At 40.9% G+C, this 13,805-nt stretch overlaps 1 protein-coding gene across 4 annotated transcripts in view; it reads right to left on the bottom strand.

The window, feature by feature from the left end:
• The window catches only part of GPBP1L1 (GC-rich promoter binding protein 1 like 1), a 45,479-nt gene that overhangs the window by 21,730 nt on the left and 9,944 nt on the right, over positions 1-13,805 (bottom strand). For 3 of the 4 annotated variants that reach the window (XM_030573969.1, XM_030573972.1, XM_030573973.1), the window contains exons 2-3: positions 2,020-2,931; positions 941-1,055 (exon numbers count right to left, since the gene is read on the bottom strand). In XM_030573969.1, coding sequence (XP_030429829.1) covers positions 941-1,000 — 60 coding nt within the window. In that variant the 5' untranslated portion in view covers positions 1,001-1,055; positions 2,020-2,931. Of the gene's footprint in view, positions 1-940; positions 1,056-1,832; positions 1,992-2,019; positions 2,932-13,805 lie in introns of all 4 variants that reach the window. The other variant, XM_030573971.1, reaches the window with a different exon arrangement.

The raw sequence follows: 13,805 nt of genomic DNA, 5'->3' as shown, positions 1-13,805 counted from the left end.
TTAAGTGAACACAAAAACAGCACGACTTCACGTATAACCCTACAAAGAATCAAAAGAATGCTTATACATCAGCTTTACTAGCAGAGCCTTTGAAGTCACACGCAACATCTTGAAGAGTTTAAGCAATCTTACCAATTTTTTTTACAGTTACCTTTCCTATTTGGAAAAGATTCTAGGGTGATATCAAGGTATTGCACATTTCAAAATTATTTTTCGTCTCATCTGGTTTAATAATGAAGCTGAAAGCAGTTTCCTTACCAAACTGTTTTCCCTCCATTAATCTGATTTGCTATTACAAGGTGCTCTGGACTACCAGTGCCATGCATAAGCAACGCAAGTGTCTGCCTGAGATCCCACATAGACTTTACCCCTTTGAGTCAGCCAGATCTACCCCTCAGATCCTGTTGTCAGAGGGTGAGAAATCACAACCCAATACCCCCAATTTTGGGATTTCATATACAAGCAACTCTAAATGGGAACTAGAAAATTCTGAGATGGGAACCAATGGCTTGTTATTGGTGCACTGCTCAGGAGTGTAACATTAGTTTGAAACGAAAAAGAATTATGCTGAATTAGTACATAAATATGAAGAGGCAGGTAGGCCAATTTTCAGTGCTACCAACTTTGGTAGTATCTCTTCAAATAATGCCCCATTATGAGATCTCAATGCAGACTGAAGTTAACACGATTTATTTACTTCCATGTTTGTGCACACAAAGGAAAACAACCTGTCTCTCTGGAACAGCAGTGGTTAATTTGCAAAGAAAAAAAATCAGAGGAAGAGTTTTTGACCATCTTAAAAAGCTTCACACAAGTATTCAAGAACACAAACAACATTCCAAACCAGGCTGCAGGCATTCAAGTTGGACAAAATCCAGGGCCAAAACTTGCTTTAGTCATCAAAAGGCTTCTGGTTGGGTAATCTGAATGCAAGAGTTACCTTGGCTGACTGTGGCGTTGAGAAGCTAAGCCAGGCAGGAACAAAGTCATGCTGCGCCATTTAGGTCCAGTGTCTCCCTTCAATAAAGTGAGGCATCAAACCTCATGGCCAGGATCTACAAGTGGAAAAAAAGAACAACGACATATCCAGTCTGTCAGCCCTTGCTGTGGAATCATGTGGAATAATTGCACTGTAACATTTAGACCTTCTCTAGTGAACAGGGGGAAAAAAATTCACAGTCTTTTGCTGGGCTTAAATACAATTCTTGCTAGAAAGCTGCCAACATGGTCTCCCTGGCCAGAATAGATAAGGCCTGTACAAGCCCCAAATACTTCCTGTTTACAATGTCAACTTTAGCAATATATCTATGAAATTCATGATGGGATTGGTCTGGGGGTAGAAAGAAGACAGAGCAAACATGCAGTGCATAAAGATATGTGAAACACTCAAATTTACAGGTTTCCTCTTGCAAACGCTCATTGCCTTGCCGTATGGTCCTGTGTGCACTGTATGTTTTTCTTCAAGTGGGAGGGTAAATATTGTAAAGATGTAAAGTTGCTAACAAAGGCACCAACTGAGTGAGATAAGAGTTCAAATTAGTCTTGTAGGGTAAGTCTAATCTAACTACCCCTCAATCTTAAAACTGTCTTAAGGCCTCAAAATTCTATGCCCAGTCCATAACTGTAGTAGCTGACGTGCTGAATTCCTGACAGTGAATGGAAAGCGAGAGGGACAAAGGTAGGACACAAATTGGTGAGAAAGGACACTGGAGTATCTGTAACTGCATTTTCATAAGCTTTATGACAGACACTAGTAGCAATATGTAGGTGAGGAATTCAAGTTTGTGAACCACGAAAGTTAACTTTCCAACAATGTGTGATATGACTCCCACCTTCAACTACCCTAGGAGTTATCATCCAACTGCTCATTCAGAATTAGTAGATTACATGGAGTATTGCATTTTGTGAGGAGTCCTTTTGGTTCCCTCCCTTTTCTCCTTATTTTCACCCTTTCATGGTGTTGTGCATGAGCCGAGATTTTGTATGCATATCTAGAAAAAAAGATATGTGATCAACTACCAGAGTTTGGCCTCTGCAGTTCAATTCTCTTCTTGACTTCTGTGCTGCACTCTGACCTTCAGGGTCCTTCCTTCTCCAGGATGCAGTTTTGTCAGGTTTGAGGCAACAGTGCCTCACAAAGCAGAGCACGAGAAGCTGCACTTCGTGCTGACTGCACCCTTCACCCCCTCAGCTGCTCATCTTAATTTCTCTCTGCACTCACACTACAAAAAAAACCTAAAAAGGTAATTTACATTTAAAAAAGCTACAACTACGTTCACCTCATTAAATTTCCTCTTGTTGCGGTGCTATGGAACTCAGATTTTACATTACAAAAGTGGTTGTTGGGTCTGCATGACAACATTCAGAGCAACACCATGGTTAACAATGAACAGATACACCCAAATCTGCAGGATTATTCATTGTCTGTAGCACATCAGTTTCAAAGCCCAGATAGAGGGGTGAGGGGCGGGTTAAATTATATAAAAATGCTTCTCCCAAAATCTGATATTAAATGAGAGACATCTGGCTAAGCATATGCTCTTAAAATATAAACTTCAGTTTCATCACATGTACAGTTGCTAAAAAATCCACAACGCTAATGTTCTTAAAAATGAACGTCTTGATATACTTTTCACTTCATGTAACTTAAGTTTCCCTCCAAGAACTAAACGCTACTTGACGTGAAGCTGAATCGCAGCCACAACTGCTTCTGTGTCTTTGCTGGTCACCATTTATGTGCTGAACAAGTGAAACTGAAAAGAGCCAAGTCCAAAAATACTCTCTTCTCTTTAAACTTCTTCTAGACTGGGTGCTGCTTTTGAAAGGAGACAAATTATTCAACAAGGGTTTCTTGTTTTACTGGAGAGTTCACTTCTGAGTTACGGGCCTCCTCTTCCGTCAAAAAATGGTGGAATACAGGAACTGTAATCACTACAAAGGAAAAATGAACACTCATCAATAGAAGTAACAGAAATGTGCAATAACGTGTGCCCAAGCAGAACACCACAAGGCAGAAGTGCAGCAAAATTTATTTATTGCAAGTGCCTACAAAAATAAAAAAAAGTGGCCATTGGGTTTGCAATTTCTTGTCCAATTACAGAAAATCAGAAATTTTTGCAATGTCTAAGATTTCCACCTAGTCACCCGATAACATTTATATGTAACAGAGTTCCTCAGCTCTAAGCTAGACATCTTCCTCGCCCACCAGATCCCCAGCAACCAGCAGTACTGCCCAACTCTCTGAGCCATACTTGTGGCTATGAACGGGACACAACCACAGAGGCTGGGATCCCAAGTAACTGGTTCTAGAGCAGTATAAAACACAAAAATAATTCTTACACTACACATTTGAGATACACTCAAGTATTGACTCTCCCTCCATCTACCAATACTGTGGCAGGGGCAGAAAGGGTAATCACTCCACATGCCTCCTTCCCCCTTGATGCCCTCAAGATACTTCTCAACTGCTCAGGTCCAGCCAGAAGGCTATTACCTCTTTGTTCCCTGGCAGCAGAGCCAGGCAGACAGGGAGAAATCCCTTAACAGAAGATGAGACCTATTAATCAAATAATCCCTTTTCATCATCAAGTTCAAGCTTCCTATCTGTGTACCTTAAACCCTTCCAACTCTGCCCCCTCCCTACTGACGCACCCATATCAAGCCATCCCTTCAGCAATTTTTAAGGTCAGGCTTGACAAAGCCCTGCCTGGGATGATTTAGTTGGGAATTGGTCCTGCTTTGAGCAGGGGGTTGGACTAGACGACCTCCTGAGGTCCCTTCCAACCTTGATATTTTATGATTCAATTCCAACCTTGAACATCTATTTGTCCATTTAGCCCACAAATACAGCCGTGCTTTCTTCCGTGCTGACCTTCATACACAGAATGCCCTTCCCAAATTATTCTGTAATACCACCACCTTCTCCCCTTCAAATCCCTCTTCAAGACTCGCTAGTGTATGAGACCTACAAGAAATCAGCCAACTGTTGACTGGGCTGCAGGACAGTTAAGAGTTGTAGGATATCATTTATTTAGAGACTGATCAAAACCAAGAATTCAGAACCACCTAGCAGTGTAACAATTAACTTATGTGACTACATGACCTCGCCATTACCCTGGTCTTTCCTTCTGCTTGCTTGTTTCAACCTATCTGGAAGCAAGCAAGTATAAGCTCTTTGTGGTAGGGACATGTCCTTCTATTTGTTTATATGGAACCTAGCACAAGAAGGCCCTGATCCTGACTACAACCTTTGGGTTCCACAGCAATATACATAATAGCCACCTCTCCTTGCTTGGGATTCCCAAGAGAATAAAAAGATGAGACAATAAAAGGAAATTTCAATCCACAAATTCAAAATAAGCCATACATATGATCAGTTAGACCAGGGGTTGGCAACCTTTCAGAAGTGGTGTGCCGAGTCTTCATTTATTCACTCTAATTTAAGGTTTTGTGTGCCAGTAATACATTTTAACGTTTTTAGAAGGGCTCTTTCTATAAGTCTATAATATATAACTAAACTATTGTTGTATGTAAAGTAAATAAGATTTTTTAAATGTTTAAGAAGCTTCATTTAAAATTAAATTAAAATGCAGATCTCCCGGACCGGTGGCCAGGACCCAGACAGTGTGAGTGCCACTGAAAATCAGCTCGCGTACTGCCTTTGGCACATGTGCCATAGGTTGCCTACCCCTGAGTTAGGCTAACAGGCCACCTGGCAGGATAACTGGGTAAAATCATCCCAAATGCTAAAAAGAACAGTAGCTATCTGTTACTAGGAACCCCAGGGTCATTAGGACAGTATCAGTTAGGGATTAAACTCATGCTCAAACCTCTGGAGCCATAGCAACAAAAAATAAAAATCTCACAGAAGCTCCACAAGGCATTAATCTAGATGAAATCAGCAACAGGATGGATGCATTCATAAAACAGAAGCAGCAGTGATGATGACCTAATGGGAGCTTCCTAAACACACTGCCTAGATGATAAACAGTAAAGTCACCCCAAAACAGCAACAAAAATACTGATGTACCAATAATTGTTGCTTATTATGAAGTGTAGCTTTACCAATCCTTCTGTCCATACACATACACAAAACGAAGGTAAAGTATCAACTGCTTCAGACAGAACAATTTTTATCCCCACTCTTCTGCACTCAGCACTGGAACCAAGCACACATAGCAGTGACCTGCTGAGACTGCTAAGTCTCTACCCACCTCCCTGAAGTAGTAATGTGAGGTAAATGGGAGGAAAAGTGACAGAAGTTCTATGAAACTCAGATGTGTTTCAACGCCATTCATTACTTTATTCTGAAGAGCAGAGTTATTAAGAGGGTGAACTGTGTAGGAATCATTTCACCTATTGACTGAAACAAGTACACCTATACCCCGATATAACGCAACCCCATATAACACGAATTTGGATATAACACAGTAAAGCAGGCTCTCGGGGGGCAGGGCTGCACACTCCAGCAGATCAAAGCAAGTTCGATATAATATGGTAAGATTTTTTGGCTCCCGAGGACAGCGTTTTATCGGGGTCGAGGGCTATTAATAGATAGGGTAACACCTTCTAATGAGCTTTGATAATAAAATCACCCTGAATTGGAAGGGAAATGGGGGAAAAAACAAACAAACATACAAACCCATCCTCTGGATCTCAGTGAAATTTATGCTGTCCATTTATTTACAATGGGGAACTCCGAGACAGGGATCTTGCCTGGCTATGTGCCTCGAAAGCCACCAAAGCATACTGGTTCATGTTTCACAATAAGGCTTTAAGTTCTTTTTCAGGAGAAAAGCAAGACAGCAGAAATTAAACAGAACTCTGACTCTTCTGCCACTAATGCAAGCCACTGAGCTTTAAAAAAAACAAACACACCCTAGACATGTTTAGCAAACAGAGGGGATGCTGCAGCTGCAAAGCTCCATATGTCCACTGTAGAAAAGTTCTTGTAGAAGTTTCACAACCTGCTGACTTGCCACCATCCAAGGCACCTATGATTAGGACAATTCAGCAGGCACTAAAGAATGAGCAATGGCTAACATGAATCTAGAGACAATACCACCTCTGAATTATCGCAGATTATAAAGCATACCACTCATTTTAGATGCACATCAAAGCCTTATAAATCTGGTTTTATTTCACATTTATTAGCTTAAATTATGGACTCTAGTAACACTGAATCAGAAAACTAAGGCTACAGAAAGCTTTACACGTATTAATGAAATGACCTTCACATCATGTCAATCATCCTGCACAGTATTTTGATGTTGCTGTATCCTCTGTTTTGAATCTATGTCAGTTTTTAAAGGGCCCTGTCTCAAAATTGAAACTTGAGGGTTTAAGGACTATGCACAGGAGTTAAATCTCCCCCTGAAGTGTCTCATGTCTTAATTTTGTGCTACAAAAGAAAAAGATGAGTGCCAAATTATATTTACCCACCTCATCAAGAAAATTAACAGCAATAAAGTACAGGGAATCTCACTTTCTGAAAGGACAGAAAGACCAGATGAGGGAGCAGGAGTAATTTAAGGATTTATTTACATTACAAAGCCAAAGTCTTCATTTAATATCCAGAGTTAAGATTCCTAAATGGCAATGTACATCCCCTCACATTTACAAAACCCAAGCAAATCAATAATTTGAGATATTAAATCTTGCTTTGTCTAGATAAAACACATTCTATCAATTCCAAAGATAGGTTGTTTTAGTAAATAGTTATCTCTGAGCCAAAATAGCTATTCTTTCATCAGTAACCTCAAAATGCAAGTCCCTTTTGACAAATTATATAGGTTCATGACACATTCAGATGCACATTAACTGTCATTTATATGTTCACAAGTCAGTCTACATAATTTTACATTAACTAATCTCTTGTTGAGCTACATACACAACTAATCTCCACAAATTTTTTACACATATGGCCAAAAAAATGTTAGCTCACATTTCCCCATCACACAAAAACTCATGTCAGATTTAAGGTTATGCTGAAATTACCTGTGCATTTCTTTATTCTTGAATAATATGCTTATTAAGTGAGCAGCTTCGGATATAGGATGTCCTTAACCATGGGAGAAGCATGTCACTTAATTTGACAAGCCAAATGAGGTTGGTGTGTGTATGTGTGTTATAATTGCCCAGTTATTAATTTTTACAAATTTATTTTTTCTTGTGAGGGTAAATTTAAAATAGAAGCAACAAGTTATCAGGTTTTTTAATTAATAAGAGTGGTTACCAAGGTAAGGAAACATTCCTATTCCTGTTGGAGTTTTTCTTTAGTGGGGAACTCCAGGGAATTGAGTCTGTGCTCACCAGGGAATTGGTGGGAGGAAGAAGTCGGGGAAATCTCCAAATAAATTACATCTCCCATGAACACATTGTGCTTTCACAGTTCCCATATTTAGGGTCCTTACTGTACTAAGGTCAAATATAGCAACATCATTGTTTTACTCCTTTCAAAAATGGAGATGAATGGAAATGAAAACGATCAGTTTGCAATCATTTCTTCTCTCTCGGTTGGGATACATAAGCACAGCCTAATATCTCTACACACAAACATTGAGTGGGACTAGACGAACTTCAGGATTACAAGCATTAAATTAAAATAAAAAGAATCCTTGATTTTTCTCAAGGAGACATGATAGGAAATGCAAACATCCCTAACCAAGCCCTAATCTTTCAAAAGTTTCCTGACAGATAAGTTTGACAATGAACCAAAATTGAAACTGTTCAGTGACCTGTTTTCTCTCTGCTCTTGTCATTATCAAGTTTCTTTACAGTTGGTTTTTAGAAGTAGGCTCTGATTTTAAATCCCTGATCATATCTCATTTATTGAGGAAAACTGTTTACATTACCCAAAGCATAGTTAAATCAGAAGGCTCTGCCTCCCATTTGTCATTGAAGAAACGCTTTAACTACATTTCAGGTCAAGCTGTAAATTTAAATTTTTCGAAGTCTGTGGTATGGTAACAGAATCAGATCTTTGAGGCAGAGACTATTTGTTATGCTAGAGATACTGGAGACTGCATTGAGCACAAAGCTCAGACTGAATGAGAGTGCATTCTTCAATTAACGTATCAGTCAGGACAAACCCCCCCACCAGAGACAAAAAGGGCTGCAATCCTGCCCAGAGCGGGTGGTATGGTTTTGCTGAGTAGTTTTTTGCAAGGGCAAATGTTAAGGAAGGCAGAACACAGAGAAGGAGAACCAAGCAGCAGTCTGTGAGCACAGTGTCTGACCACGTGGTGTTGACTAAAAGGCTTGGGGCTGTAAAATAAGAAATTCTTATTTTTTGTTTCGTTTCCAAGACTGAATCAAAGGTACCAGATCCATCTTCAATTTCTCCTTCTAACTGCAACAAATTACAAGACCCAGAATTTTTGACTAGCGGCTTGGGTCAAAAAGGGCAACAATATCTTCATACATATTTGCACAAAAACGGGCCCCCAATTTAAGTATTACTGTAATATAAATATTGTTTCTTACCTTCCTTCATTTCATTTCTTGCTATTCCAATTAGCTCATAGTTCTGAGTAATTACCCACATATCCCTACAATTTCTGCTACTCCATTACTTTAATCTGTTTATTCAGAGCAGATATACCCTCCTTGCATAAGAGCCTAATCACCAAGAATCCTGGATTTTCACTGAGCAAAACTATATGCAGAAATAAAGGTGAGTTCCAAGAGGGAAAAATTCACCACAGTTACAATTGTTAATTTAATAAAGTAGCAAGTTTGTAAAAACTATATTTGAGAAATATACCTAAGTTTAACAGTGTCGGATAGCTAGTCACTCATGCTACCTCAATATTGATGAGCCAAGGGAAACTGTTATAAATATGAGTGAACAGTGTAACACTATTGCAAAAAAAAGTAAATATTCTGCGATGTATTAGTCAGAGCATTTAATCCTAGGGGAATTCTGCACCGTTGCGCATGTGCAGAATTAATGGCCTGTGCAGATTTCTTTGCTTCCCCGCAGAAAAGTGACTGACAGGATAGAAAAGGGAAGCCGTAAAAGTGGTCATGCAACCCTGCCCAGCCATGTGGGTATGTCATTTCTGGTGCCCAGAGCAGCCAGCAGAGAGGTAAGTCACTGCATGGGGACGGGTGAGGTGAGGGAGAGTCAGTGCCGGGTCAGACCCCTCCCCACTGTTCGCCCAACACCAGTGCATCCAGACTTCCACATACCCAGCCCCCAGCTCCTGGGCTGGCAGTTGGGAGGAGTGCACTTCCCCTACCCAGAGCAGCTGGGCCAGGCCAGACCCAGCCCTAGAAACCTCCCTGAGCTCTGCACTCCCCCCCGCCCCACTTCCTGCCCCAATCACTCCTCAGCCATGGGGGGGGTGGGTCACTGTATTCCCTCATCTGCCCAAACCTCGTGCATCTGCCCTCCCCATACCTAGACCCCTCCTGCTGAGTCCCACCTTCCCTGCATCCAAACCAGAACCCCATCCCCATGCATCCAGATCCACCCCGCTGAGCCATGCTCCCCTGCATCCAGACCACTCCCCACTGAGCCACCCACACTCGAATCCTCAACCTGACAAGCCCCACCTACTATGCCTCTGGACCACCCACTTTGCCCCAGCCAGCTGCATCCAGACCCCCAGCAAACCCTATTCTGCCAGCATCTGAATCACATCCCCCTGCACGGAGACTGCTCCCCCCCTGTAGAGCCATAACCACCTTCACCTGGACCCCTCCTGCAGAATCCCATTTCCCCTGCACCTGTAACACGCCCACTGAGCCACCCATACCCAGAGTGACGGACATAGAACCCCCACACCTGGCTTCCCTCACACTAAGCCCCTCTACACTTGGAGCCTGCTGGGCCTGCCTGATCACACCTGGGAGACCACCCTGCAGTCCCCCCAGACACAAGCTTGGCAGTGAGGCTGCACCCAACCCTGACAGCACAAGGGCCGGGCCTGTCCCAGAGGTCAGTGTCCGGGAGTGGAGGACTGCAGGGTGATTTCTCATCTCCATGCAACCAGTCGCCTATGCTCCCCACTCCCATGCTAGAGCCTCCACATTTATTTAATGAAAAAAATTACAGAATTTTAAAATATTTTGTGCAGAATATTTAAAATTTGGCACAGAATTCCCTCAGAAGTAAGTGCTGCAAACAAGACAAGAAGTAATTCTTCTACTTTACAGCACGCTGATTAGGCCTCAACTGGAGTATTGCATCCAGTTCTGCAAACCAAATTTCAGGAAAGATGGGGACAAATAGGAGAAAGTTCAGAGAAGAGCAACAAAAGCGATTAAAGAGCTAGAAAATACGACCTATGAGAGAAGTTTGAAAAAACTAGAGTGCAGGGGGCTGGACTAGATCACCTCTCACAGTCCCTTCCAGTCCTATGAATCTAACTTGAACTGGACAGACTAGATTTTTATTAGTAAATGTTGATTTCACTGAACACACAAGAGCCAACTAAAAGATTTCAATAATAACTGAAATTTACAGATAGGCAAAGAAAGATGCTGCTTAAGAAATTTAAAGCAGGTATGGGGCTCACACTGGCACCGCCCCCTCGCCGTCAGTCAGGCCTGGGCTGACAGCTGGGGCCCCTGCTCTGACAGCCTGAGCTGTCAGCCAGGTGCTGTTGGAGAGGTTTTCTTCCCAACCAGAAGGACTAGAAATTTAACTTGTATTTTTAATTAAATCTTCAATTCTTCAGAAATTGATTAGGTCTTTAGAGAACCTACAGTTAGAGCCCCATGTTTTTTTGGGAATGCAAAACAAAGTACAAAAATTAAAATGAAATAAAATGAAAAAATCACCTCTCCTCCCCAGCAGTGGTTCTGGTTGCAGGCAGCTAGGCCAAATTTGAGAGAGAGGTCCTACAATCTGGCACACAGGGTTGCAGTGCTTCTCAGGTTTGGTCTGGCTGCCTTTCCATCATGATGAAAATGATGGAATTTATTGAAAAACTGACCCCTTCCTCTTGTCCCAGTTTCAGACAGCTTTATGCTCTCACCTGCATAGTCACTGAATAATAAGTACAACAGAAGGGTGTATGTTTCATGAAGCAGCCAAGCCTTTGTGTTATGAGAGAAGTATAACCTTGTACTTGTGATCTCCTCTAATGCAAATCATCCTCTGAGCACTGGGATCAACGTAACTAGGTTCTCCAAGCATAAATCATTTTGGTTTCAATTCAAACGTTCACTCTTCAATGTAGTTTGAAGCCTTCTGAATAAGTCTGCATAATAGAGCCTCATGGATAATACTACTTACTTCATTACAAGCAGTAACTAAGTTTTAGCACTGATAAATCCACTCCCTGGGCAAGACTAATACTTTCTGGGGGCTAAGAAAGTTTAATTCTTCCTTCTGAAAGATGAACTGTCCCTGTTTTTAATTTGAAACATCTGTAAAGGCATCTGGGTTGGGTGGGCAAAAGTCTTCTCTTCAAATCTTCAAGGTGTCCCCTTGACATTTATCACCTTGTATGTTACTGTTGCTACTGGAACTAATTTCTTTATTAGTGAACTGATTGTAAATATTCCACATTAAAAATTCCTGGGAAACTGGATGCATACATTTTTCTTTAAAATTCGTGTAGCTTTTTAAAGTCTTACTCTGTTGAAAAAAGTGTAGTAAAGAGGAAGGGAAATTTGATTACTACCTTCGCTTGGTTGAGACAGTTTTACTAGCTTACATTTTAAAGACTTTTTACAATCAAAGTGGTAATTAAAAAAGAGGCAGAATTTGTTAAGTGAAGCCAAACTACTTTGGAATCTGATTTTCTAAACAAACCTATGATTCACTCTTGTTCTTACTATTAAAAGCACTCTCTTTTTGGGAAGCTTTAATTGTGTATTTCAATGATATAGTCTCCATCTTACAAATACACATCAGTTGCCAATGCAGTTATGCCACAAAAAGGGTGGCATTTCACTAGGTTCTAGTTCCACCAAGCATGTTCCAAAATTACTTTTCAATCCCTTAAACCTTTTCTACATTTTCCCAACCCCAAATCCTGCAGAGCACATGCCGCTTATTAACAGCCACGTCCAGGCAAATATCAGACTTCAGCCATTTTGGCAGCAAACAAACCCTTTTAGGCATCAACTGAGTATAAATGATGCAGTGTTGACTTTCTGAGTCCACTGACTGCCTGAATTATTAGATATGTGAAGCACGATCTTCTCCCATTCATCTTCGTGAAATATAAGCCACATCTACACTACAGACTTCTGCCAACATAGCTATGCTGGTCAGGGTTGTGAAATGGTACGATCCCTGACTGAAAAAGTGTGTCTGAAGATGTCTGTAGCATACAGGCTGTTATACCATCAAACCTGTACTTTTTCCTAGTATAGTTCATCTTGCTTGGGAGAGGTGGTGTGTGTGGAATACTTGACACCGGTTACAAGCACAGCTTTGTCAATATAAGCTGCATCCATACTGGTATTCAGATACTGGTAGAGTGCTCCTAGCATAGATATGACCCTAATAAAGGCAATTTAATTATCAACATTAAATATTTCACCACTGATTTTAACAGAAATATTCAGTATGTTTTTTCCACAATCTCAAAACTGTCTCCCATAGCCCCCCAGGTCCCAAAGACCCAGATAACCTGTTAACATATTTGCCAAGATCTCCATCTTACCCACCCTTCCAACGCAACTACTTCTACCTCCAATATCTTGCACAAGTGAACTGTAAAATTAGTTTCAGAGTGGTAGCTGTGTTAGTCTGTATCAGCAAAAAGAACAGGAGTACTTGTGGCACCTGAGAGACTAACAAAGGTATTTGGGCATAAGCCTTCGTGGGCTAAAACCCACTTCATGGGGACTCGCTGCAGTACCTGTGTTAACAATACAAAGTGAGTTTTGATTCAAAGTGTGAAGGCTGAGGTTAAGGTCTTAATCATTACACAACCATTAATACCGCTAGTAACGTTTCTGTCTCCATATTAACCCAACCCTTTTAAGTTTACATGTCCACCTAATGTGTAATGCCCTAGTCTGGGTTGTAAACTGAAAGCCCAATAACAAAAAACCCAAAGCAGTTTGATTTATTTAAGTTACAAAACATTAGAAACTGATTGTGTCAATTTTTGTACTGAAAACACTTAACTCTAAAGACTTCAGACAATTTTATTTTATTTTTTTATTTTTTTGAGAATGTGGGTGGCTCACAAGACCAGTAATGAGGCAGGGACCTTTTCACATTTACTGTCACCAGTTCAAATCCAGCCCTAATGACCACATTTTTTTTGACGCTCTGTGAAACAAGTTGCCTTCTCAATCCAGCTCACAGTGGAAAGGTCATCACATCACAAGAGCGCCTTAACTGGTTCCACTTTTGGCAGTCAAAGAAAGATTAGAGTGCCTGGGCCACAGAATTCCCAGCTGAATTTCCCTCCTCCTTCAAAGATGGCCTCCACAGAACACTGTTAAGGCACACTGGTGGAGTACTACAGGAGAAATATGTACTGTTACTTCATATACACCATATCTGTTGTGTGGATAAAGGACTCTGATGTCATGAACAATGAATTCACTATAAAGAATTTAAGTAAAGATAATCTATAAAGTTACACAGAAACTGACAATGCGACTATCAAGTGTATTAACAGAATGGAATTTAGCCTATAGCGATGCTCTGCCATGGAGACTAAAATCTTCTGGAAAAGAGGCAAGTTTAGTCTCCATGCTACACTCAAACCTTCACTTCCCTGATAAGACTGCTAACAAGGAGGGTAATTAGTGCCAGTGATCATGGTGTTTGTGCAACATTAACAATTTTCCATAAAAAACTGGACTGAAATAAACAACACACAATC

This window comes from Gopherus evgoodei, chromosome 8, assembly GCF_007399415.2.
Source record: "Gopherus evgoodei ecotype Sinaloan lineage chromosome 8, rGopEvg1_v1.p, whole genome shotgun sequence".
Taxonomy (NCBI): domain Eukaryota; kingdom Metazoa; phylum Chordata; order Testudines; family Testudinidae; genus Gopherus; species Gopherus evgoodei.
This window is presented reverse-complemented; position numbering and strand designations above follow the sequence as displayed.